Below are 25,113 nucleotides of genomic sequence, written 5' to 3'. Positions count from 1 at the left end.
AGCCATATTCAGACACCAGTGATGGTATACCTAAAACACTCACCAACAGTCCCGGAGGTAGGCTCCTGAATGTGAATGCGAGACAAGAGTTCCAACCAAACCATCGTCTCCAGAAGTCGCCGCTCCATCTGCTGGCGTCGACGACGCCTCTGGTAGGACCGCCGTCCCCCGCCGCGTCTATATTCTCGCGTTGACATCAGTCGGGATGCGAGGTTGGTTGGTATCTGTCAACAGTAGGGTAGGTAGGGTATGTAGGTATAAATAACTAGTTGGGCTACGCTAGGGTCTCGCTCATAATCCAAGTAACCTCGTATACTACAAGTTTGATGTTCGATTTCATAATTCGTGAGTATTGCTTTGATATGTGTGTGTGTGTGTGTGTGTGTGTGTGTAAGAGAGAGAGAGAGAGAGGAGAGGGGAAAATGATTGAACAACAAGGATGTGGAGCGTTTAAAGGGTGCAAAAGCTACGGCTATGTATTTGTTCTGTCGTCTTTATTGCTCTGCCTCAGGTACAAGTGTAAGATGACTTCTCGGAAAAGAATGATGAGGAGGACGAAATTCAACTCTAAATTTAGTAGGCAATGCATGCAATAGAAATCAGTCTAGATATAACTATCAGGTAGGTATGTTCCTTTATCAGGCCGTTCTTTGTGTCTGCCTATTTACCTACCTAGGTACCTCTCTATGGTGTCCCTTCATTATCATCCTCGGTCATCTCTCATTAGGTATGTTTAAGGGGCTAGAATATACTTGATATATCCTGTGTAAATTCAGGTATTATGCGTAAATGAATCTAACAGGTAGGTGTAGTTACGTACCAGCAATATTAAAAGTGAATTGATTTATAAATAAGTTCCCTATCATATCCCCTGTCTATTCTGCTGGGTATATTACCAATACATAGAGATTCTATATGTCGTGACAACACCGAGTTGAGTATTGTTGTCTAAGCCATGCATACATAACGCCGTTAAATGCATCCCAACTTTTCATCAATGCCCGGCCCTAATTGTTAGGACACCTCCTTTTTTATAAACATTAATAGCCTTCGCGAGAAACTCTATCCTAAACAACTTTAAAGAAAAGTATATTTCTCAATTTTGTTTTTTTTGTCTACCAAACAATAAATCATCCTCAGATCTTGACGAGTGTAAAACCGACTTGTATAGTTCTAGATGCGAAAAACCATAACATGGATATGGCCATGACAATGCCGCAGAATAGCTGGAGGCCTAGGAAGCTGCCGTTGTTGGCGCTCACGATGGCGCCGGCAATGGGCGAGCCCGTCAGTGCGCCGATCGCCGACGCGAAGAACGCGATGCCGCTGCGTATGCCGATCTCGCGGATGTCGCTGATCTGCGCGATGACAGCCGGCAGCAGCGAGACGAAGCCGCCGGACGCGAACCCGAACACGGCCCCGTACGCGATCGTCATCGCTGTCGAATTGCTCGGCACCCACACGGCTAGCGTGATGATGCCCGATAGCCCCGAGATGAAAACCATGATGTTGAAACGCCCGAATCTGTCGCCGAGGAAGCCCGGTAGGATACGGCCTAGGATGCTAACGGCGTTGATGATAGGCAGGAGGTAGGGTATGATAGCCTCGTCGATACCTTGCTGTCGCGCCTGCAGCTGGATGTAATTGAAGGGCAGGAACATGCCGAAGAAGAAGAAGAAGCCGCCGAGAATGCAGCACACGAACGCGGGCTCGCGGAACGGTCGTCCGTATTCTGCGAGCTTGAACGGTCGCTTGCGGGGCGGGAGGCGGGACTTGACGGTGCAGCAGGCGAAGGCGCACATGCCGAGGAGCATAAAGCCGACGGCGCGTACGGTCCAGGGGAAGCCGATCCGCGGGATGAGGTGGTTCATCATGATAGGCAGGACGACGCCGCCGAGCGACGAGCCCGACACCATGAGGCCCAGCGCCGCGGCGCGCCGCTTGAAGAACCAGCCCATGACCGAGTTCATCGCCGAGTTGAACACGGCGCTCATGCCCACGGCGCTGACGATGCCCTGCGACAGGATGATCTGGTAGTACTCCGTCGAAAGGGATAGCATCATCAGCCCGAAGCAGAACACCAGGCTTCCGATGATGAGCAGCCACCGAGGGCCGTAGCTATCGAACAATCGGCCCATCTATAAGTACACATTAAAACATGTCAGCTCTCGTTCTTTTACGGGTTAATACCAACGGGGGGAGGGGGGAATGAAGTCAAAGCAACTTACGACCGCGTTTAAACCCGACATCATGAAAGTCTGGATCGATGTAATCCAGGTGACGGTAGACACGTTGTAATTCGACAACGGGCCGGTAGCGTAGTAGTTGACGAAGACCCCGACGCAATTCACCAGGCCGAAAGTACTGAACAGGGCGCAGAAGCCGCCGACAACCACGAGCCAGGCCTCGAGGCCGCCGTCCGGGAAGTCGGCCGGGTTGAATCCGGGTGGCGCGCCGGCGGGAGCGGGTGGCGCGACGCCGCCTTTCTCCACTGGAGAGGAGAAAACACCAAGTCAGCACATAAAAGACTTCAACAACTATTTACATATTTTCTTTTACTTCTAGGGTGCGTTATAAGAGAGAGATAAAGAGGGAGAAAAGAGTAAGAGAAGAGACTTACTATCTGCTTCGATGACATTTTCCGGGTCGGGGAAGATGTTGGCGTTGGTGGATTTAGCTTGGGACGGGATGCGTTCGAGGGAGTGTCTCGGATCGGACATGGCGCCCTTCATCGTGGATGCTTCCGAGTCGTAGCCCGGGGTCTTAGCTGGCGCCACGTCGTGATACGATGAGACCGGCGCCTCTTGGATGTGATGGTGGCTCGGCATCTCGAGATGGTTCTAAAAGGGGGGGCGGGGGAAGGGAAGTGGAAGGGGAAAGAGAAGAGAGATGGGACCGAATTTGTTGTCAATGCAGGGCCTCAACGACAAGGTGGCTGTTGCTCTACGAGGTTCTGCTACCTGCCGTGCTGAGAACGATATGCACTGTAAGATAAGGACCACTCTTGAAATATCTTCAATTGTCTATCAGTTGTAGTACAAGTAACCTTCTACCCCGACTCTTATACGAAATGGCAAAACCCGCCCATATATGGCATTATTGAGCCCGAGAATTCGGGGCAGATGTCAGGATGGATCTCGGTGTTAACACGCACCCAGTGACTGGAGCGAGGGCACGCGATGTCAGGGTTCTTTCGCATACTATCGTTGTTGAGTCGACCGGATAGGTTTCGTCTCCACCACGCCCCCCCACCTCTCCCCTGTAACGTATAATGAAAATCCATTCGCGTTTAGCTGAGTAGGACTTGTATTCCAGCTGAAAGGAGAGAACCACGTATGGTTGTTATGTCCCGAAGCCAACTACCTGCACGTGGAAATCATGAATTCTGTATCGTTCTAGACATGGTAGCGCATGAGAGCTGGATTAGGTGCTCGAGGTACAATACCTTAGGTACCTCATGAGAGGAAACTGGGAGATGTTGATATTTACCTAGTTAGCTCTCGCCATGATGAAGGAGTAGGGCTGATCTAAAATATAAGCGATCCGCCGATGGTGGGGATTCCAGCCGCCGCTTTACTGCCATATCTACCTGCTAAGGTAGTATCTAGACAGGTTTTGGGTTTAAGTTAAGTGTCCTACGGTGTATCCATATTTACTTTACCGTCAACTAGTTGGATAATGTGTCGTCTTGTTGATAACTTGATCCATCTGGAAATGGTTCTTATTTTGAATTAAACTATTTGCAAGGAGATTTATGATAGATATAACTAACTTACAATATATTCATCGTTACCTCCTATTGGTATCCTTTACTATTGAAGTCTCGAAGTTGGCTGGTCTGCTGGTGTTGCACGATGATAGACAACTCGGGTATATCGAAGTCGCGAAAAGCCGAACCTCAGTATCATTACAAAGCGTGCCTGAAACCGCGTGTTTCTCTTTTATATACAGGGGTATGAGTCCGCGGATGCACAGATACGCCAAGCGCGGACCTGCACGAGTTAATCTGTTGGAATTAATGCAATAACTACCTGGGTTAGATAGTTAGACCCAATGGAAAGAGCCGAAGCACTGAAATCCATGTAAAACCGTTTGAAGGTTCTTGATTAGTTTTACTAACTAACGGTTAAAAGATCTTGCTGGATACCTTATATACGTCTTCTCGGAGATGGGAGCTAGAGCAGCTCGGAGTTAAATCAAAAGGATTTCTATTTACTGTACACTCTAACACATGTTGACGAGTTTGATAGTAAGTGAACTGTACTCGCTGTGAGTTTTTGGAACATGAGGTAGTCATTTCATCTCGTATATAAAACTTGTATACCGTTTATTTCTTTTTTCTTTTATATATATATATATATCAGAGTAAGTGGTGGATGCCAGCCAACACGGTACACAGCTGGACAGTTTATCTGATCTTTCATGCTTAGGTACCGCCTATCTCCTATCGCTCCCCACTGCCATCCAAGATCTCATAGCATATAGTATGACGCTACGGATATAAGAAGAAGAAAAAAGACGAATCGGCCGATAATCCTTTACTTTAATATGTGGGCCGGTGGAAATACCCGATAATACAAGAGCTTCTCTCTGTTTGAAGAGTATTTGTGACGTGTAGTCGTAAGTGTGGTTAGCAAATGCCGATCTGATTACCTATTCTCCTAGTTCTGGGTTGTGCTCGGCTTCGATAGAATAGGTACCTAATCTTCGTATAGTGCTTCCTATATTCTAATAGGAAACTAGGTAGTATATACCTAAGGTACCTAAGGTTAGGTAAGTATGTGGGCAAGCCCCCAATACGTTAGGGGGTCATTGTGTTATAGCTAGCCGTATGATACAATAACTCGTTGAGTCTATAGTAATAGTACAACTACACGTCTATCATGATTTCTCAAAACCTTTAAGATTTTCGGCGTCGGCAAACGACACCTTTCCGTCCTTCCCAACACTAGCCACGTTTATCTTGACAGCCGCCGCATCCTCCGTCTTCGGTGTGACATCAGGTTTCGGCCTCGTGACCTTCTCTACGGCAGCAGATACATCGGTCAGAGGAGCATCGGCTAGCTCATTAACGTCCGCATTTGTGAGCACGTCACTAAGCCGGGCTCCCCTGCTGGACACGAGTATCGTGGTCGGGCCTCGGAATTGTAGAAACAGCCTGTCGCCCCATATAGTGCGCCTCGCTGTCGTGCGGAGGTTGAACAGGACTTTTGAGAGGAACTTGTAAGTTTGTGTCCCCCGCATCGTCTTCAGGAACTTGGTCTCGCCCAGCCATGTCGTAAGCGAAGGTACCTGGAATCTAATGCCCGAGCTCTTAAATCGGAAGGGGGTGGGCGGGTTTTTGTTTATCGTGTAAGCTACTACGTTTGAGGGGTGAAGCACAATTTCCTCGCCCTCCACCAAGTTAAGTTGGTATATGTGTCCTGGTGCTGATAACGCAGCAAGACCCCGACCCGTCAGCTCGGAAGAACCCCAGAAGGCGATCGGGAGTCGAGTTTGAATTCGGGGAGTTACGTTTAGCGAATGTCCAGTCCACGCCAGGAGCGCTGATCGTTGCGTCACCATCCAATCCGTTGTCCCATCGAGATGTAATACGGAAAATGTAGTCGTAGGTGACTTGGTAGATATTAATGCCGTGAGCGGAGTTGTGGAGGATATGCGTTGGTAGAGGAAAGGTACACCGGTAACGGCTCGCGTGAAAGGTGAGAGTAAGGTGAGGATTGATTGCGCCTAGATAGGTTAGTTTGGCTCTCTGTAAATATTTGGCCGTTATGTGTCGCCTTACGTTGTGCGCTTTGCCCGTCACTGCAACTAATGTCCCGCGACGTGCGTATAACCTTTGCGAAGCCGACAAGGACACTGAGAGAAGGGAATACGGTGTCCCTAATACTTCAAATCTGGCATCTAAAGCACCGTATAAGCATTATTGCTCGGAAGACGAGGCGAAAAAGGTTGGTGGAGGTACCCGCAACATCCTTGGAAACATCGATAGACGTGCCGAAAGCGTCTCCCCCAAGGCGAGGCGACCCGGTGGTGGGGGATGAACTGAGCTGGATAGCTCTACATTGGCGACAAATGTAGCTCGTATGACGTCCCAATTGATCTATACGCACTCTCCTGGCTAGGAGGGATACACCGCGCATGGTGGCGGCCTCGAAGGGAGGTGGTTTAATGTGGTCGTGGTTCGTGGGAACTTATGACGAATTGAGCAAGATATAAAATAAAATAAAATAAAATAAAAGCGTCACAAAGTAACCTAGGTACTTCAGTTGATGTACTTCCTTAGGTACATCAATACTTCCGAATATTCAGCCCAGCCCCGGATAACAGTTACATAAGCATGCATACTGGGGTTAATGATGGATGTGGCTTGTGCACTATTTCTATATATCGCTGTGCATGGGTAGTCTAGGATAGGTACATGGGTACAAGCTAGGTAGTCCAGCTGAGGTCATGGAAATTGTAACTTGCAACACAGCCAACTGATAAATCAACCTGAGGTACCTATATATTTCACCTATCTACTCGCAGTCCTTCCTCCTCTTCACCAACATCTCTCCGGACCTTTCCACTAAAATCTTGGACCTACCGATTAGGTACCTCTCTCCCATCGGCATTCATATGTTCCTCCAAAACATGCAAAGATTTTTTTTTTGGCAGGAAACAACAACAATAATAATAATCGAAATCAGTATTTGTAACCCTGGCAAATGCTCACCCTTCCTTATAACGCAAACGCCACGCCTATGCAAACTTGGTTCAGCCCAAGCCTGAATGCAGAGAATACAGAGAACCACCAGCCGATGAATATATAGTTTAAAGGTGACCAGACCGAACAAAATGCCTCCTTAACATGTGATGCCGGAAGATGTAAGCAAGCCTTCATAAGCGCGATCTACCGTGCGGCCCATCCCGGGGACCGCTCTAAGCTGTTCTAGCGAGTTGATGCGACCGCCATCCCCTTCCTCTAGGTAATCTACCAGATCCCGTGCCTTCTTGGGCCCAAAGCCCTGTAACTTCATAATCAGAGCGAGATTTCGCGAATTCACAATTTCCAGCAAATTCTGCGACACGGACTCGTCTTCTACTGCGGAAACCCCGCCTCCGGGGGCCTTTGTAGTCTTGGACTTCTTGGTCTGCTTACGACCTTTGCCTATATAGCTCTCCTCGTCATCATCCGCCTCCGCGCCGTTGTAATCCGAGTCGCGAATGACCTGTTGGGCGAGCTTCTTATGTCTCTTCACGACGAGGTCTTCGTTAGCTTCGGCTCCCATTTCACCGGGAACCTCACGCTTGGCTTGTAATCGTGCCTTTAGCTTCTCGATCTTCCCCAGCAGCTTGGCTTGGCCCGGGAAATAGGGTAGTGCCATCTCGTACATCTTGAGAGCGCTAGCATCTTCGCCTCGCTCTTTATGTTGCCGCGCCATGAGTAAGAATCGTAAGCCATCGGAGCGTGCGTCGTCTTGACGCCCGTTCTCGATACGTTTCTCGAGAGCCTCCAGACGTCTTTGGACGGCTTCGTTAATCTCCTGTGGTGCGGAAGCAGCCTGGGTCCGAGATGCCAGGATTTCGCTAACTTTCTTTTCTACCATTGCCTCTATCTGGTCAGCAGATATGGATGGTTGAGCAGCCTGTAAAGGTTTGGCCGACCGAGGTATTAACGCTGGACGAGTAATCTTGGACGGCCTATTGCCACTATCGCAATCTGAAGGGCGTTTATGCGAAGGTGATGATCGCTTTATTGTGGTATTCGCTGTCGGGCGCGAAGGTTGGGGCTTAGATTTATCAGAAAAGACGCTAAACGCTTTGACAGGGCGATCCGGCTTGTCTGCTGCCTTGTTGGCTGCTGCTGTCCCTGAATGGATGTTATGCGCATTCGCAAGGGGCCGTAAGGGCTGTCGAGTTATTCCCGAGCTCGAGTTGGAACTAGAGCGAGGGGGCTGCTTGAACACAACCTCGTTTTCGATCTCCCGGACTTCGATTCGTTTAGCTCTCGAGCTAACATTTAAGCTGCTGAGAGTATCGAGATGGTAGCTTCGGATCGGTGCAAGGTTGAGAATCATGATGGTAATGCCGTTATTTTGGCCTAGCGAGAGGATTCGCGTCATCTTCGACTCCCGAAAGGGTATCCGACGATCTCCTCTTGAGATAGCATCAATGCACTGGCTCAGCACAAACAAGCTTTTGTTGATGGCAGCTGATTCAACCAATCTCTCCTTGTCATTATCTGTCCGTCGGTTGTCTTCCGAACCAGCCAAGTCAATGGCAGACGCTGTGCTCTCCTTTACCATATCTCCTGTCGTCTGGGTAAGCTTGACACGCAAAATAGCATGGCTTCTACTGCTATGGGCATTAAGCTTTGTAGATGCGGTAATGCGGTTATTATTGGCCTCGATATATAACCTCTCGAAGTCCTTCAGATCCTGGCAAGGGCGTTCAGATAGCCCAGCAACGACTGTTTTGCCATTAGCCTCTGCGCGGAGAGGCAAACCTGATGGCGTTCGTTTTTCTAGGGGTTCGAGCAGATCGAAGACCTTGTCATTGTAGATCTCGTAGTATGAAAGTGCAACTCCCACTGTCGTCGCGCCATCGGAATCTTTGGCAATCTTCTTCGCTCTACGAAAAACACCACTAAGCAGTCTTGGGATAACACCACGGTCGGCTAGCTTTAATCCACCACGCATAGTATGAGTCTTTCCAGTTCCGGTGACGCCATAAGCGAATATCGTAAGATCGAGGCCTTGGAAGAGGGATTTAAGATGGGGCGAGACTACGAAAGGTAAGGTTAAACTTTGGGCGTCTTCTACAGAGGAGGTATAGAGAGCGGTGAAAGAAGAGGATGAAGGATGAGGATGAAAGACGAAACCTTACCTTCTGCTGTAAATAGCTCCTCTTGAGTTGTCGATTGGTCGTATACGCTGTTAAATGTGAAAGAGAACTCCTCTGATTCATTCTTTGGATTAGGGATTTTGACGACGTTGCTTGTTTTCCCATCATCGTTGCTGGCAGCGTGTACAATCACATCCTTGTCCAGTTCCTTCTCTAGAAGCGGCCGTATCCGCGCGACAACTCTCACAGACATGACTATCTTTTCCAAATTAAAGAATCTCGGAGCCTATAGCAAAAAAAAGAAAGCAGAAGTAAGAGATGAGAAGAATGATGCAATAAGAATAGAATGTGAGGCTGCGCAGCGTGCCTAATTGTTTTAAAAACGGTGATGTTATTACGATATGGTCGGTTTTTAAGGCTTTGTTTAGAAGATGGCGACAAGCTTTTGGCAATTGAGCAATGGGAGAGCTTGCCCTGAAAACTTACTATGGGTTTGTGGGGCACCTCGTTGTAAGGGAGCAACCAGTGCGTTGTCATGCTAGCAGTTCCACTAGACCCCCCTCCCCCCCTCCCCCCTGACACATCTTGCAGCAGTTGTGAAGGGACTAACAGATTAAAGGTAAAATTAATCCTTGATCCCTTACGAAATTGCAATTCAATATGGATTCGCATGTCATCGTCAAGAATTGACCTGTAAATATATGGTTTCATCTAATGTCTGTGCCAATAGAAAACACATATTAAAGAGTGCTGGTTAATATGCCAAATATTCAATACAATCAACGCATTGCTGGAAAAGTACCTAACTTATATGGTGCTCTAAGTAATATAACATCACAATATTTTCTTATCTGAATTTTATCATACCTGTTATTACCTAACGTAGCATACCAAATATTCAAGGGATCTTACAAGCTGTACGTAAGGACCATGGAATCTCTGCATCCCGAAAATGAAAAAATACAACACTGCCCGCCGTGCCCTAGAAAGTACCTAAGGTACTCACCAGCTGCTTATAAAACGCTTCATGGCTCTTTCTATAATCACGTTAGACATACCAATGACAAATGTAGGCTAGGTATTCTCTTTTCTGGATGGAAAAGGCTGGTGTAGCCCGTCGACCTTGCTGTCTATGGCTTCCGTCCGGCTGATAGGTACCTACTACCGGCACGGCGGACCCGCTCCTCCCACCGAAAGCTCCGGTTGGAGATCCACACCGGGGATATTTGATTTACATTTACCTAGGTACCTAAAGCAAACAGTCCTATTTCCCTATATCTGAAATTGCGGCCTACCTCGTATTCGTGCTTTATTCGTGCCTTATTCCTGCAACAGACAATGCCCGGCCCTACCAAATCTGTCCAAGATAGTAGTAACTTAGGTACCTAGGTACCTACCGAGGTAGCCCAAGCCAGGTGCTGATGTGGCACCATAAGGCGTAAGGTAAAATAGGTAGAAGGTAAAGCTTGTTGAGATAGGGCCAGTCTTTATACTGTATATCAATCAGGTAGAGCTTATATGTTGTGAACATCTACCACATCTTAACTTCACAAGTAAGAAAGAAAGAAAAGAAAAGAAAAAAGAAAAAAGAAAAAAGAAAAAAAAGTCATCCAACGAAATGGAATTACTGCATTAGGCAAGCCGGTGGGGCGGTTTAAAAGCAGGGACCTGAAAGCTTCAAGGAAGAAGCTAACCTTGTTGGTCGATTAGCGTCCTTCATGCCATGTACCTGAGCCGCAAGCAGTTGTTATTTCGACCTCTTGCAAGACAACAATAACAAAAGAAGAAATTACAAAATGTGAAAATAAGGTATGAACAGTATGTCAAAAGTTTCTTTGATGTTATTTTTAATTACATGTTTGTTGTAAGGTACAATAAAAAGTATTCGTTGGGGAAAAGGTGTTGTACCTTTAGCATTTATTCTGAAAAATTTTCTTTTTTTTTTCTGCCTCCGTAGTCTTTTTTTTTTTTTTTTCTCATCCCTCTTTTTTTTTTTCTTCTCTTCTTCCTCTTTTTCATTATCATCACCCCAGCTTATACCAACCTATATTCATTATCTCATCAACCCCATCACCATTCCATTTTGTTTGTTTTACTATTTTCAATCAGGAATTACATATGTTCAGCAACCCCTTAACTGGTCACGTGTAACTTAAGGAGATCATATTTACTGCATCCATGTCGTAACTGCTATTGCAGATGCTCAGTGAAGTTGGCGACTTCCATTAACACTCCTCAAGTTGCTTGTGTACCTTCCCGGTCGTACTTCTAGCCCTTAGTATTGCCAAGTTGGGTTAATATAGAATCCATTCTCATCCGGGCCTCCACTATCCTCACTATCCTCCTTCTTTTTTCATACGCCACTCTGAATATAGGATATTTATTATTCTCTTCTTTTACTTCACCATGTCGCGACAACGCCAATCTTTCGTCCAGCGTTTCGTACCTGACATCACCCGAATCTTTGAGGTAAGACACATCAATCTGACTATCCCCCTTCATGATCCTTTACTACATACTACCCCCTGATATTCTAATCATAACATAACCTTTGTTACAAAGTTTAACCTATCGTAACCGATACATTCCATTTCACCTTCTTTCATCCCATGATCATCCCATGAATCAATACACCTACATCTATTGACAATTAACTATAGTTCCCTAACGCTAGCATGGCTGTCGCTAATGGATCTTTGGATCCACGCTCTCTCAGCTATGAAAGCAGTAATCTTAATGAGATTACGCGTCGCCAGATGAACGAAGACATCAGCGCTTATCGCTATGACTTGGACTTCTGCCGGAATCAGCTCGCTTCGGCTGATCTCACCCCTCAGGAAGTAAGAACGCTTCAGATACGCGTTCTTGACTGTGGCCACAACATTCGCAGTTGCCAGCATAGGATTCAACAACTAGACGCGCAAGTACGTAACGCCGCAGCAGCTGCTGCCTCAGCTACCCCTTCCTTTAAGGCACAGCAGTATCGCAACTCTGGAGCCACTCCTGGCTCAACCGCCGGAGTCAAGAGACCACGCATGGTCAAGACATTAGATAGTGACGACGATGAGAATGGCGATACCGATCTGGTCATGGACTTGACTGGTTCGGGGACTACATCTTTTCAGCGCCTTGGCTTTTGGAAGTGCCGCCTCTGTACGTCGCAGAAATTCCTAGATGCGGGTGCTAACCGTGTACCAAGCGCGCCTTGCAAGTGGCCGCTCAAAGACGTCTCCAAGATGATCAACCACTTTCTCGACATGCACACCGAGCACTCACCCAGTGAGCGCTGCGAGGAGCTTGGCACCGCGCTGGCCTTCAATAGTGAGTGTCCTGTTTCCTTTTAAGTCCATTATATCTCATATAGGTACTAATATCCTGTGAAAAGGGGGCCCCTTCGAGTATTGGCTAGTTCGCACAAGAGCACAGGACTTAGAGGATCGTAGCATCATCGACGAATTCATCAATACTCTTCAGTCTGGCAACATGCCTGACGCCCTCCGTGGTCTCAGTAGAGCTGCTAGCGCATTCCCTAATACCATTTCAGGGTTTAAAAGATGAAGCTCCTTCAAGCTAAAATGCCTAACAATTGGCAAGATGTCACGGGAGACAGGATGACATGGCCTAGGACATACTAGGACCATGTTGAGTCTGGAGAAAATGTTTTCCAGTTTAGATCCAAAGACGAAATTGTCGTTCATGACACGATACATACCTGAGAACCGTGTATTCTGCGACGAGTCCCAATCACTCTAGCATGGCGTTCGGCGTTGCTTACAGATAGACACTGTTTAGATTTCGCAAGTTTGCATGAAAGACCCACGTCAGGACGATGTCTTTTAGTCAGTTCAAGGATACATTCTTTATTTTGCTGCAATGACTTATCAAAAATTGATGCGTCTGGCAGATTCACAGACATAATAATAGTCTTGTTTCTGCTTGAATACCCAACTTTATATGATAAGTCAGCACAATGCGATTCAAGAACCTACCTGGGGCCTGGCCCTTAGTCTAAGCATAACCGAATTGCCCAAAGAGGTGTGAATTCCTGGCTACCGCGCAATTGATGGATAGGAATAGCAATATATTTTCTGTGGCAGCTAACTTATTACTTACACCCGGCTATAGACTTGGCTGGGCGAACGCAATGAAAGTCCCAACCAGAACAATGTTCGTCTAGAATATAAGACTATATCTTCTAGTATCTCTAAGAGTAAATATTCATTAGTAATTACGTTGTCGGTGTTTATATTCTCTTGTTGCATACTTAACCTGAGATAGCTTCTCCTATGATCGATCAATTACTAGAGAGTCAAGGCTAAGGTGTAGGAGGTATTTATTCATAGCGAACTCAAGCTTCAGTGGCCTCTTTGTCACTATGAAAGCCCCTCAAAATATGTAATAAAGGGTTATCATACTAGTGTCTCTAATCTTTAGCGACGAATTCGACAAGCAACCCATAGCAGAAGCCGGATCTGCATTCCTAATCACTTTCGGTGCGGACCTCCACGAACTCCCATGCCGTTCCCTCCCCTTCGGTCTCCACCAGCTTCCACGTTCCTTTCTGGATTGCCATTTTCCGCATCTTGTTTCCATGAACTGTCAGCAACACCTGGCCTCCATCCGGATGCGCCCTTGTGTTAAAGAACTCCCAAGCCCAGTGGTGATACTCCCGGGCTACGAACTGTCCCCAATTGTTGTGACCCATGTATACGTGGGTGGTAGGGCTGAGAAATCCTAGGTATCCATCCCTCTCTATGCATACCCAATGATAACCTCCTTGGTCGCCCAAGTCCTTCTCCACCCGAAGCTCCCCATTCACGAGAGTGATTTGTCGTTTCGTCTCCGGATCTCGAATCTTATATGTGTGGCCCGGCCATGGACCTAGGGTCGGCAAGGATGAACTGCATCCACAATAGGAGTCGGGCTCCGTACCCTTATTTTGCTTGATTGAATTCATGAATTTATCGTCGCCCGGAATCCAAATCTCCGCTAGTTTTAAGAGGATGCGCAGGGCGGTGAATATCTCCATAGTCAATTGATTAAGATGTGAGGTACCTAAGGTTAGGTAGGTATGTAGAATAGAATAGCTGAGACGGTTGGAAGTCGGAAGGCTGGCTACCTAACCAGCTTGTCATTGGCAGAAACTACCCCTGAGGTCTCAAGTAATAGGCGATGATTATGTAACACTCCACATGCTGGTGCTAGTCACCTCGAAGATCTGTTAGATCTTCTTGTAACTAGTCTAAAATAAGGTTTGATTATCTACACATGAGGCACCCCGTTCGTGGTGCACAATAGCCCTGAGTTTACGAAGGAGAATGGGGATTTTACGGCTTTTGATTGGATGTATGGAGTGTAAGTGGCTTGGTGTCAGAATATTGGTTGTAATTGTTATTGTTTATTAAGGTTACTGTACACGATCCATCTAGTAGGATAAGTATATATACTTTGCGTCATGTGACACTTGGGTTGTTTTTTATTAATAACTTATGCAAGGTGCTGTATTAGAGGCTTGGGGGCTAAGTTGGCTTCGTAAACTCAGGGCATTGCCTTAGATATCCCGATTAGCTTCTTTTTGGGGGTCGGACTTTCGCTAAAAGGGATGCTCCCCTTCATTGGTAACGCTAAAGTCGACGGTTGGGATAATTTGTTTGGCGAGAGGCCAGTGTGTTGAATATCGTTATCATCCGAGGGCATAGAAAATTCGACATCGTCTGAGGGCAATGGGTCTGTCAGGGAATAGCCCGTGATGGATGTCGTATACAGAGTGAGTGTCAGAGAAGGCTAGTATGTAGTATAGTAGTGATATCCAGTAACGCCTGGCCTTCTAACCTCCTATGAGGGAGCTGGTTACCCTTTGGACAGGCGATAGATCCCCTGTCGTATCAGGTACCTATCACACATATCCCTGACAGGGTCCCGCAAGGGTGGAAACTCCGGGCTTTGAGGAGATTCCAACCCATCATTCATATGAAGACTCCTGTCCTCCAAAAGTGATACAAGGGGAAACGCCATACTTGTAGAATGTGCCTCTAAGTTTCGGCCTGTTTCGGGTTCCTCTTCGGACTGGAATTCACTCTGTCGAGGTGAACTTCCTGTCAGGAGTTTCATTTGAGACTCCTTGGGACAAATGAGTTATTCTGTATATAGCTTTGGCTTCAAAGCAACTGTAATTAGAGTTCCTTGCGGAGCAACGAAGTTGTTTTACCTATTGCATACTCTGTGACGTGATATCATCCTGTTGAGGTGAACTTCCTGCGGAATTAGATCCTGCGGAATTAGATTCTGCGGAATCTGCTACTGGTTGATTTTCGTCGGCTACGGAAGCCGAACTTTCAGCAGCCTTCCCTCGTTTTGGCCATGCTTCTTCGTCTAGAAGATGGACTACCTGAGAATAGTGCGGGGCTGAGTTTTTCTTTCTCTTTTCCGTAAAGATGTTTGAAATTTATATTGCAGGCGAGAGAACTCCTCGGCTACTCTCTCGAAAGTATGAACTTTGTTCGATGACGCGGAAGGGTCCGGCGTATTGTTGTCCTAGTTTGCGGCCTAGAATAGCGGCAGATGGGATATTGTATCCCTTATGTAGGCGCAACAGGACCTTGTCGTTGACGTTGAAGAAGATCGGCTTGTGTCTGTTGTCATAGTGTCCTTTTGCCGTGATGGCAGCAACGGCGATGGCGTCGTGGATTTCCGTTCGTGAGCGGACGGATTTATGGGAGGGACCGGACAACAGATGATGTAGGGCGTTGGGGGTGCCTAGGTAGTTTTAGTAATGCTCTCACGGCTATATCGTTTCCTAAAGACTGGCCACCACTGGAGGTGAATAGGAGGGTAGCAGAGGTGACCTCCAAAATGGTCGCTAGCTGGCGTATGGTGTGGTAAGGAAAATATATACGGGAAGGCGTGATGCTTAGGTACCTGTAACGGATATCGCCTTCGCTAGATTCGCTGCAGTAGTCCATCTCTCCGCCGGGGAGTATGGATATTGCTGGTCGATGTTATGTGTATGTGTAATTGAGTCGACGAGACGATTAGACGCCACCCAGCGGACAGACCATGGGGTCACGGGGGTCACCTCCCCTCCCGTTGGGTCTCAGGAGTCTCCCCTTCCCCATCTGCCAGAGCGGTGACGACGAAGTGCTGTCTGAGTCTGACATTCTGTTAAGGAGCAGGCGTTGAGGGATGTATTTCGACATTATCTCCCTTTCCAAAAATTAGCAATGGTAAGTGAGGGTGAAGAGGTATGATTTTTGCCACTTACCCGCTTGATGACCCATTCCATTAGGTCTTTTGCCATAGGACAGGTTTTTTTCTCGGTTCCAGAAATGGTCTTGCATGCCGTGGATGCCTTGTTGGAATGGCTTAAATATAGAGCCTCGTTAGGTTAGGCACTTATGTAATTGGAGGTTGTGATAATTAGACATGACTTGTTGTCAGGTTGCAGTAGTTGCTAAATGTTTGTTGCGCTATGGCTAGGCTACTTTATTAAGTGAAGAGTTGTCTTTTATGCCTCGTTTGTATTGGTATGTAAGCAAATATAATAGTTGAGACGGAATAGTGGTAATTAGGAAGACCATGTTGGTAGGTGTTGTGCTGGAGAAGATATAGGAGGTGTATGTTCTAAATAGGAGTTTGTGTAAGGATTGGAAAGGTTGTATGAAGGAAGAATTGAAAAGAGTTGGATTGAGAAGGGGACTTCCAGCTTTAAATATTTTGAAGATAAACCTGATCATATAGTTCGCACCTTCCTTCCCAAGTGGTTGCTGTTGCAGGTCTGAACTATAATGTACAATGCATAAGGTAGGTACGTACCTGTAATTGTTCTCTTAGGTACCTATCTATGCGCTTATCTAACGTTTACACTTGCAATACCTATCTCCTTGCCACGAAAAAGGCTGCCATACGTAGCAAGACTGCCGCGGAGTGGAAGGCACTACTTCGTACGGTACCCAGGAATTGACCCATGCGTATCGGAATTAGTAAGAAGTTGCTTACCATAACACCTTTGAACGGACGTCACTTCCGTTCCTTACATTAATCCACCAGTTACCTCCTAAGTACTACACACCAGCACCAACACCAGGCCCATGGTACTGCCCGGCAAAGAGAAGTGGATGCCTATTACCTAGGCAGGTTACAGGTTAAGTAAGAGGTAGGTACAATTAACGTACCTCTCTATCACATGAAGTTCCATGTAGGACCGATATCAATATATGTACATAATACATCCTAGTTATTGCCTAACCTAGGTAGGTAAGAATAAAAAAATAAAAAATAAAATAAAATGCGGCCGTGTAAGACCCGTAAATGCCACCTTCTAATAAATCCCTATCCTTCTGTTTTTTTATCGCTAATTATGATATTGACATGCTTCAACTACCTTAGGTACCTTGTCTATCCCAATTGTTTCATTTGACCGCCAGTTATGACCACCGCTTATTTTTTTATTTTTTGTTTACTCCGTATAATATTCGAGGACTAGCGGGTCGTCAGTTTCGCTACCGTACGCGTTGCCACCATAATCTAAATAGCCGCTTATGTACGGCGGGGGGATCTCCCGAAGGATCGACACTGCATCACCAAACACCCAGACCGTTTGCATACCTATCACGAAAATGTTAGCATTTTAACGAAAAAGCGATAGTCTACAACCGGATCTGTCGGGTATGTGTGTTAAAGGAGGGTCCAGTGGTGTCAGGAGGGGGTTATATATCATTATCATCATCATCATCATCATCATCATTCAACTGAGCACCGAGCTTACTTACCCATGATCATGTGTTGCAAGATATGACAATGCATCATCCAGGCGCCGACGTTATCTTCAGTCACCCGGATTCTCCACGCTCGCCAACCGGACGTGGTATTGTCGGCAGCCTCGGACGCATATCGGTGTAACATTGTCGTATCGCGTTTCATGGGCGTGTAGTTCTTGAACTTCTCCTCGTTAGCCACGGCGTCATATGTACCGTTACCGGATCCCAGGTCCCAGTAATGCTCGCCATGTGCGTGCATCGGGTGATATTCGAACCCGCCTGTAGGACCCGAGTTACTCTGCCACACGATATCTAAGACCTCGCCGACCAGGGCCGGGAATGCCCTGGTACTTGGGTCCCATCCCTTATTGTCTAATGCTGCTTGGTAGTCTGGCGTCTTTCCCTCAACATACGCTTGAATTAGGTATGGAGTATAATGTAACTTTTGCGCCTCTACTTCTGTCCAGGATAAGTTGTTTGACCTGTGTTCTCCGTTAATAATTGATCATTAATTATCCCTCCAATTCGAAAATAGGTCAGGAGGTGGATTACTTACTCCCACACCAAAGAGCCATCTATTGTGCCTCCGTTGTATGACCCATTAATGATGTCTTGGTTCACCGTAACGTACAAAGTACGGGTTACTTCGTCGAGAGTTGGGAACTTATAGGTAGTATTCAACGGCGATAGGGTATATTCAAGCCAGTTGGGGATTGATTTGCCATCCGGAGGTAGCTTAACAGGCGGTTTATCAGGGAACTTTGGTAGGTTACTTTTATGTTGTCCGTCTCGTGCATTAGGAGAGCGCTTTCCATTTACCGAATCCCTTTTCGAGTTCGAGCTGTCGGTGTTGTATTGTAATAGCGCATATCCCCCCATATCTTCCGGACGGCCACGGCTTTCAAATCGAAACCAATATTGCCCATCTTTCCCGTCATCATCAAGTTCTTCTTCGCTCTTTGTGGTTAGTAGAACGTCAAATCGTTGGCCACTTCCAATTTGGATACGATCTGTGCAGGCTGGTCTTGTATAAAGCCCATCGGCCGAGATAACTGTGAGATTCGAGTGGTCTTCAATACCGAAATGTACAAACGAAATTGCAGTGCCCCCGACGAATCGAAACCGGTAGGTTGTTGACGGCTCCACATCGATAATGTACGGTTTGCAGGAGTCATCAGGCGCATCCTCGAATGACTTGTTTCCTGTGCGGTCGTTGAAGACCAACGCGTCGGGTTCCCCTGACCACTTGAATGGTTTGGACGTGAGGCCTGTTTCTACCTCCTCGTCCGATTTCATGTACCAGTCTGCAAATACAACTGGAATATCATCGTCGTACTCGTAAGGTGGCTCATCTTGATCCTCTACAATCAACAGTCCGTGTGCTGTGACGGCTTGGAACCCCATATGAGAATGGTAGAAATAGGTACCGGCATCGCCTACTTCGGGGTGTATTTCATAGTCAAAGAACCTGCCCGGAGCTATAGGCCATTGCGCCACTATAGGTGTTCCGTCCGAGAACGGTGCAGTTCTCATGGTAAGTCCATGCCAATGCTAGAAATTTATTAGCCAAATCCGGGCGCGCACCAGGTTTTCTCCCAGTTTCATCTGACTTACCACCGTGATGTTGAGATCAGACATGTCATTGTATACTCTGACCCAGGTCGTTTCCCCTTCCTTCAAGTATAGCGCGGGCCCGGGCGTTGTGCCATTGAATAACACCGACTCGCGCTCCTCGCAGTTCATAGTAATATTCTCGAACGTTGCGCGAAGGACATATTCCGGTTGCCATGACTCGTCATGGATAGATGCTGTCGTAGCGACGGCGCCCGTATGTAGCAGTCCTACTTGCAGTAACAATGAAGGCAACAGACTCAGAGGCCGCCGCATCTTGAAGCGCCGAACTTGAGTTCGCAAGGAAAGCAGGCCAGCAAACCTAACAATGAGGCATCTGGTAGACCTGAGAATATTTTATACGACTTCGCATGTCAGGGTATGTAAGCCTGAGCGGTAAGGGGTGGGCCCGTAGTTAATCTTGCAAACATCAGCGGCGAAGGAGTGATCCCCATCCTTATTAATATGGCACATCCTAACGACCCATGCATGATCATGGCTCTTTAGTTGGACGGTGTGTAACTCAAGCCAGGGGGTCACCACATCGGTATGCTCGATATGTGGGAGGAGATCTATGAGCTAGCCAATTAGGGGAGCCGAATAAGACCTAAAATTGAGGCTATCCGCACGACGGGTAACACGTAGGTTTAGATAACAGTCAAGCGAGTGAGAGTCAATTCGAACTCATCGCGATGAATTCTCGCCATTCATTACGCGCGACGAGTCTTGTCAGGATCCGGGGAGGTCAAAACAGGGACTAGTAATCAACCCGGACAGTACGGCGACTCTAACCAAGGGGCTCATGACCTGTGCATGCTGCAAACTCGCAGATAACTTGGTCCACGAATCGCTATATCTGGAAGTAGCTCTTGTCCATGTCTCAATTTTTCAGGATGCGTACTCGCGCAAGACGGGGATGTCGGCGCCAAAGATCGCGATAGCAAACGGCTAGTCCGATCGGTATTAGAATTACAAGATAGGTAACAGCCGGAAGAGATGATGCTAAGCACCCGATCTAGGAATCAAGAGCTTCTCATGCCCGTATCGGCAATTAGAAGAGAACATATCTATAAATTTCCACATTTCGAGAGACGAACCCCCACTAGGGATCGGTTTAGTGTGGCAACGAGAATAGAATGAATGGGGGATAGGCAAGATATCACACGGAGAGGCGGCTTGAAGGGTGGTTGAGGAGGGTCAAAGTCTAATGGGGTAGTCGAATACACCTCCACAGGGATGGGATGGTAATAGGTGGTGGCCTCCACTACTACTCTACAGTACAATACTATGTAAAGCTGCCAGGGGAAATGGTGCATATCAAAAAGTACCTTGGTTGCTTCTTTTTAAGCTGTTATTGACTTTGAATCCTTATATGTTATCACGCGTAGACCTCACATGAGTTATCATGAGTTATTGGCATAATGCTGCGATGGGTTTTCCTACTAGGAAATCACCTCACGAATTCCGTGCGGGACTTAGATGGGGCAGCGTAGGCGGTTATGGTTTACTATTTCCGTGAAGGTGTAGCGGCGGTGTAGCGGTATGGAAAAGGAATCTGTGTTTCAAGTTTGCGGTATGGTCCTCCTCTACGGTAATCGTAATCTTCAAGGCTTGAAGTGGGAATTACCAAACGGAGTTGCCTTTTTCAAAATGGGGCTGTACTTATTAGGATGCAAGGGTTTCCGTATAATACGTGGTACGTGCTGAACTCTTGAGTTGAGCTGATGTTCGTTTATTACCCAGATAGGCTATATTGGATGCAGGCAATCCAATAGGATTATCGTCGGCAACATCATCCTCGTCCCTCATGCCTTATGCAGGTACGGTATAATAAATAGTATGTATTAAAACGTAAAGGGCGATCAGCGCCGCCAACGCCCAAAGCCATTGGCCTTGTCTCTGCTAGGTATCTCCTCCTCTTATGAAATAAATCAGCCGCATCCCACCCCAACAACCAACAGACATACTTCATGCTAAAGAAACTAAGTGGTACTAAACTAATCATCCCTGTTTCTTCACCAAACTTTCTTGTGCCAATAGCGCGTTATCCACAAACTCTCCTCCAACAAGATGGGGAGATCATCACGTTATAAATCAGGGACAATGGCGAGTTATCGAGAAGGACTATCGAGTTCTCTCAGGCTTATGGTTCAACAACATGTCTTTCGCCAAAGGACCTGCCGTTTACAGTCTACAGAGCTAGGATTTAGTTGTCTTATCAGTAAATAGTCGACTGGAGCTTGCCGGCATGACAAACTTCGCGGAAGCAGCTGATAACCTTCGGAGAGCGGTCTCTCTTAAGCGCCGCTTTGCACTCTCGCAATCTTGCGACCCCGATCCACCGTTCAGAGCTAGTTTGACCTACGGGAAAGAAGGGAAATAGGTATAGGAAGTGTTATGATTGCACTACCTTGTTTTGAAGAATTAAAGAACTTGTCCGACGTGGGGCGATAGGTCACATATTGACGACAACGAATATCCCGAAACCTGAGACCGGGAAGCGGCGTGTGACCAAATTTCCCGGAGCTGTCCAACGTAACCCAACATTACACGAGCACTCGCACGGCGGATACGAGCGTGGCTGATCCAGATATAGTTTCGCTTCGGTGCGGAGATATATCCGATCATGCAACGTCCCTGAGATTCCTATCCAGCGATGAACTCGCGTCTCGGCTCGGCCATTAGATGTCTAGCTTAGGAATTAGCTATCTACCTGCTACTCAATCAACGTCTGCTTCTACATAGCTATCGAAAGTTCCTTGACTTGCATTACTACTACTACATGACTCTTTTATATCAACTACATCGAACTTTTATACAAGATATGCGAAAGCTGGCTTGCTCGTTCGCTATAATGACGCTTCAACATCATCGACAATATGGATCTTGATACTGCCGTTACCGGGAGTGGCGTTTAATTGAAACGCGTCAAGTGCTTTCTCGAGCGGGAACTTATGTGTGACCAATTTATTGAGATCAAGTATGCCGCCGCTCATGCATTGTATAGCGGCTGGCCAAGTGTCCCGATACCGGTTGATAAACTTCAGATCGATCTGTACGGCGTTAGCTGTTAAGCCCCCTAAACAATACATGGCAGTCATGTTAACAAGACTAACCTCGGCAAGGGATAAATGCATAAAGGGAATGTTGTTCATGACTGGTTTTCCAACTCCAATCACCATGAGTGTTCCTCCTCTACGAACAGAGAAGGCGGCCGTGCAGACGCTACTCTCCACGCCGGTACATTCCATCACTGATGCCGGCGCCGAATACTCGTCCTCGCCATATAGCTTCCGGATCTCTTTGGCGTTTTCCTCAGCGCTCAGTTCTGAGTTGACTTGGTATGTTTGGCACCGTGGGACAAGCTGCCTGGCGAATTCGAGACGCTTTGGATCAATGTCTGTAATGACGAGCGGGTGAGCACCGGAAGCCCTGGCAGCAGCCAAAGCAACGAGTCCAATTGGGCCTGCGCCGCAAACCAACGCCGGGCGACCAAGTTTTACATTGGCTCCGTTAATACCGTGTAATATCACACTTAATGGTTCGAGTAGTGCGCCCTCGGAATAGCTGAGATTGTCTGGGATCCTTAGGAAGTATTAGCTCTGTCTTAGCCGAGGGTAGGCATCTAGATTGATGATCTTGATGTCACTTACTTATATAGCCACTTGGCCGGGTGAACCTTGAATCTCTGAATTGTTCCATGATAGGGCCATATCCCAGAAAATTTAACCTGTTCACAAAGGTTGTACCGACCTTCCATGCAGAGGAAACATTTTTCGCACGGCTCCTGGGGTTCGATACCAACTCTATCTCCTGAGCACGTGAAAAAGATTGTGAATCAGTACAACCCGCGAAGATATTGCCAAGTACACATCTCCACTTGTCACCAAGCAGTCGTCGAAAGTAAACTTACCTGGCTTGAGGTTGGTCACTCCCTCGCCGCACTTAAGCACAACACCAGCAGCTTCATGTCCTAGGATGCAATCACCCTTAACCTCGAGAGACCCAATGCGGCCCGATTTCCAAAGGTGCATATCTGATCTATATATAACTGTAAGTTAGTACTTCATCGTATAATACCTATGGGCAAGGCGCCTAAGTGGAACTTACCCGCATATACCTGAGCATTTGATCTGCAAGGTCACTTCTCCATAGCCAGGTTCCTCAATAGGAGCATCCACCAATTTCAACTGATGATCCTCGGTAACTTGCAGTGACGGGTTCTTGAAACCCTTTGCAATTCCGTTGGTATGCCCATTCGTATGGCCATTTAAGTGGTTGCTGTCTATATCTATTCCTGGCATGTTGGATGAATTGAGCGCTTCGATGTTATACTCCGTTCCACGACTCAGCCCAAATTGAACTATGAGTTTATAATTTAGGTACCTGGTATAGTTAATGGATTTCGGAGTCTTCAATTAGAGTATAGCACTACAAGGCCCTTTCGACTCGGAGAACCAAGTTTCATTTTATAAAATTCCGTAGTTACCGCAGTCCTTACTTCCCAGTGGTCCCTTTGATCAATGAGGGCCGGTTAGCCCAATTGGGACTTCCGGCGGCGACATCGTCCACGAGCATACCCAAGACCTGCCACCAGCGTAAGCGTGACAGAAGGCAATGTGGGGAAATTGATCCCATTGGAAGTTTGCCAATCCATCCTCTGCCCTAGTTCATAATCTGTCGGTATGCGGAGACAGTCCAGACCACCCAGAACACTACCCAGAAACGATCTCAAGAGGACCTACAAGTCCTGTGCGATTCACCCTTCCCCATGGACCCGCATATTCCAACCATCAGGTTTGTCCTAACAGCGACGTTCTGTGCTCTCTTTGGCACGGGGAAAGCGACAAGAATACCACCATGGTAGCATTGCATGGCTCCTACTATGTATATTCCTATAACACTTCAACCTATAGCTATGAGGGTAGTATTGCATGCGAACAGATCCGGTTTTTAAGACCTTCACCCTCTCAGGTCTCACAAAGTATATGGTTGTGAAAACGAAGCGCCAGTCTCCGGTTGAAAGCTATTATATGAAGAGTAGGTATGTACGTGCGATTCTCTTGGCCAACTCTCTGGTTCCCTTATTGTTACCACTCACTACTGCGATCACCTAGTATTCATGTAACGCTGTAGTGCCGAAGTTCGGTCTGCGATATTATTGATGGAGCGACCGAGTTGAACAATCACTCGATCCGCCGGTCTACCACGAACGCGCGAATGGAGACATACGAACCTTTTTTTTATCCTTCGACATTGCGAAATGTGTACTCTACCAAGGCCCTGTCTGAAATGTGTACGAGAATAATTTCCCAAAGAGTCTTTCCGACGATCAGGCTCCCTTGTGTTAGCTTCCCCCTCACTACGCAGTACTCCCCCCCCGCCATCCTCGGCTTTCCCAACCTGCAAAGATCAAGAGATCCACTCCCAACGTGGTGATTAGGTAGCTAGTGTAGTCGACGGGAGGACCCGCATAACGTTTGACGAGATCGTCATCTCTTGTGATGCCTCACATTTTCAGGTGATAGCTCACAGGTAGCCTGGGATACGGCGTCTACCAAGTTTAAATCAAGTTCCGGGATTTATTCGCTCTCGCCCATGGCAGACCGGAAATAGTTCACCGGCATCCGATCAGAGCCTTGAAAGATGCACTCTCATTTCGGGTTCAAACTATCTCGAAAAGAAGGCCGAGCACTTAGGTCAAGACAAGATGGCATGCACAACTCCAGATTGTTGAATACAGGTATTTCTATATTCTAAGGTGGCGATAAACCTCTAGCCTTTCCAGAAGTTAAAAGCAATATCTAACCACCAAGCTTGCAGTGTTGTACCTGTCGATCAAGCCGCATTACCCACGCCGCTCTATACCGACGACGCGTGTCTGGGCCATGTTGATCAGGGTATCAGTGGGCCTCTG

General features: G+C 47.0%; 8 protein-coding genes across 8 annotated transcripts; 1 reads left to right on the top strand and 7 right to left on the bottom strand.

Moving 5' to 3' along the window:
* Nucleotides 1-791: 791 nt before the first annotated feature.
* Nucleotides 792-2,944, bottom strand: F4812DRAFT_319262 (riboflavin transporter MCH5). Its single transcript, XM_047931423.1, has 3 exons — nucleotides 2,621-2,944; nucleotides 2,229-2,491; nucleotides 792-2,138 (listed from the first exon to the last, which is right to left on the bottom strand). Exons 1-3 carry the CDS (start codon nucleotides 2,826-2,828, stop codon nucleotides 1,137-1,139), a joined length of 1,473 nt encoding a protein of 490 aa, XP_047791411.1. The 5' UTR covers nucleotides 2,829-2,944; the 3' UTR covers nucleotides 792-1,136.
* Nucleotides 2,945-4,329: 1,385 nt separating this feature from the next.
* F4812DRAFT_422019 (mitochondrial biogenesis AIM24-domain-containing protein) lies at nucleotides 4,330-6,215 on the bottom strand. The gene is made up of 3 exons (XM_047933612.1): nucleotides 5,966-6,215; nucleotides 5,786-5,904; nucleotides 4,330-5,730 (listed from the first exon to the last, which is right to left on the bottom strand). Exons 1-3 carry the CDS (start codon nucleotides 6,141-6,143, stop codon nucleotides 4,882-4,884), a joined length of 1,146 nt encoding a protein of 381 aa, XP_047791410.1. The 5' UTR covers nucleotides 6,144-6,215; the 3' UTR covers nucleotides 4,330-4,881.
* Nucleotides 6,216-6,357: 142 nt separating this feature from the next.
* On the bottom strand, nucleotides 6,358-9,282 carry F4812DRAFT_422017 (kinesin heavy chain). The gene is made up of 2 exons (XM_047933611.1): nucleotides 8,872-9,282; nucleotides 6,358-8,770 (listed from the first exon to the last, which is right to left on the bottom strand). Exons 1-2 carry the CDS (start codon nucleotides 9,080-9,082, stop codon nucleotides 6,849-6,851), a joined length of 2,133 nt encoding a protein of 710 aa, XP_047791409.1. The 5' UTR covers nucleotides 9,083-9,282; the 3' UTR covers nucleotides 6,358-6,848.
* A 1,953-nt stretch (nucleotides 9,283-11,235) lies between these two features.
* Nucleotides 11,236-12,924, top strand: F4812DRAFT_470225 (uncharacterized protein; the record flags this gene model as incomplete). The annotated part of the gene is made up of 3 exons (XM_047938951.1): nucleotides 11,236-11,298; nucleotides 11,490-12,150; nucleotides 12,215-12,924. The coding sequence occupies 3 exons, from the start codon at nucleotides 11,236-11,238 to the stop codon at nucleotides 12,385-12,387; spliced, it is 897 nt and encodes a 298-aa protein (XP_047791408.1). The 3' UTR covers nucleotides 12,388-12,924.
* F4812DRAFT_319177 (uncharacterized protein) lies at nucleotides 12,925-14,112 on the bottom strand. Its single transcript, XM_047931421.1, has one exon. It carries the CDS (start codon nucleotides 13,856-13,858, stop codon nucleotides 13,310-13,312), a length of 549 nt encoding a protein of 182 aa, XP_047791407.1. The 5' UTR covers nucleotides 13,859-14,112; the 3' UTR covers nucleotides 12,925-13,309.
* Nucleotides 14,113-15,274: 1,162 nt separating this feature from the next.
* On the bottom strand, nucleotides 15,275-16,025 carry F4812DRAFT_457636 (uncharacterized protein; the record flags this gene model as incomplete). Its single annotated transcript, XM_047937207.1, has 2 exons — nucleotides 15,275-15,585; nucleotides 15,881-16,025. The coding sequence occupies 2 exons, from the start codon at nucleotides 16,023-16,025 to the stop codon at nucleotides 15,275-15,277; spliced, it is 456 nt and encodes a 151-aa protein (XP_047791406.1).
* A 1,259-nt stretch (nucleotides 16,026-17,284) lies between these two features.
* Nucleotides 17,285-19,472, bottom strand: F4812DRAFT_470218 (putative multicopper oxidase; the record flags this gene model as incomplete). The annotated part of the gene is made up of 4 exons (XM_047938950.1): nucleotides 17,285-17,433; nucleotides 17,598-18,067; nucleotides 18,142-19,136; nucleotides 19,200-19,472. The coding sequence occupies 4 exons, from the start codon at nucleotides 19,470-19,472 to the stop codon at nucleotides 17,285-17,287; spliced, it is 1,887 nt and encodes a 628-aa protein (XP_047791405.1).
* Nucleotides 19,473-21,934: 2,462 nt separating this feature from the next.
* Nucleotides 21,935-23,883, bottom strand: F4812DRAFT_319130 (GroES-like protein). The gene is made up of 4 exons (XM_047931420.1): nucleotides 23,307-23,883; nucleotides 23,110-23,237; nucleotides 22,850-23,009; nucleotides 21,935-22,781 (listed from the first exon to the last, which is right to left on the bottom strand). Exons 1-4 carry the CDS (start codon nucleotides 23,498-23,500, stop codon nucleotides 22,046-22,048), a joined length of 1,218 nt encoding a protein of 405 aa, XP_047791404.1. The 5' UTR covers nucleotides 23,501-23,883; the 3' UTR covers nucleotides 21,935-22,045.
* Nucleotides 23,884-25,113: the final 1,230 nt, after the last annotated feature.

Source organism: Daldinia caldariorum (assembly GCF_022478825.1).
Source record: "Daldinia caldariorum strain CBS 122874 unplaced genomic scaffold F4812scaffold_5, whole genome shotgun sequence".
Classification (NCBI taxonomy): Eukaryota; Fungi; Ascomycota; class Sordariomycetes; order Xylariales; family Hypoxylaceae; genus Daldinia; species Daldinia caldariorum.
This window is presented reverse-complemented; position numbering and strand designations above follow the sequence as displayed.

Excerpts from the sequence above, each read along its gene's own strand:
- F4812DRAFT_319262 (XM_047931423.1), bottom strand. The coding sequence starts at position 2,828 with ATGCCGAGCCACCATCACATCCAAGAGGCGCCGGTCTCATCGTATCAC. Across the intron at positions 2,492-2,620 it reads AAATGTCATCGAAGCAGATA|TGGAGAAAGGCGGCGTCGCG; the intron begins GTAAGTCTCTTC and ends TCTCCTCTCCAG. Across the intron at positions 2,139-2,228 it reads TGTCGGGTTTAAACGCGGTC|ATGGGCCGATTGTTCGATAG; the intron begins GTAAGTTGCTTT and ends GTGTACTTATAG.
- F4812DRAFT_422019 (XM_047933612.1), bottom strand. The coding sequence starts at position 6,143 with ATGCGCGGTGTATCCCTCCTAGCCAGGAGAGTGCGTATAGATCAATTG. Across the intron at positions 5,905-5,965 it reads TGTTTCCAAGGATGTTGCGG|ATGCCAGATTTGAAGTATTA; the intron begins GTACCTCCACCA and ends ACGGTGCTTTAG. Across the intron at positions 5,731-5,785 it reads TGACGGGCAAAGCGCACAAC|GCGCAATCAATCCTCACCTT; the intron begins GTAAGGCGACAC and ends TAACCTATCTAG.
- F4812DRAFT_422017 (XM_047933611.1), bottom strand. The coding sequence starts at position 9,082 with ATGTCTGTGAGAGTTGTCGCGCGGATACGGCCGCTTCTAGAGAAGGAA. Across the intron at positions 8,771-8,871 it reads GGAGCTATTTACAGCAGAAG|TCTCGCCCCATCTTAAATCC; the intron begins GTAAGGTTTCGT and ends TACCTTTCGTAG.
- F4812DRAFT_319177 (XM_047931421.1), bottom strand. The coding sequence starts at position 13,858 with ATGGAGATATTCACCGCCCTGCGCATCCTCTTAAAACTAGCGGAGATT.
- F4812DRAFT_319130 (XM_047931420.1), bottom strand. The coding sequence starts at position 23,500 with ATGCCAGGAATAGATATAGACAGCAACCACTTAAATGGCCATACGAAT. Across the intron at positions 23,238-23,306 it reads AAATGCTCAGGTATATGCGG|ATCAGATATGCACCTTTGGA; the intron begins GTAAGTTCCACT and ends AGTTATATATAG. Across the intron at positions 22,782-22,849 it reads CCGGCCAAGTGGCTATATAA|GATCCCAGACAATCTCAGCT; the intron begins GTAAGTGACATC and ends ATACTTCCTAAG.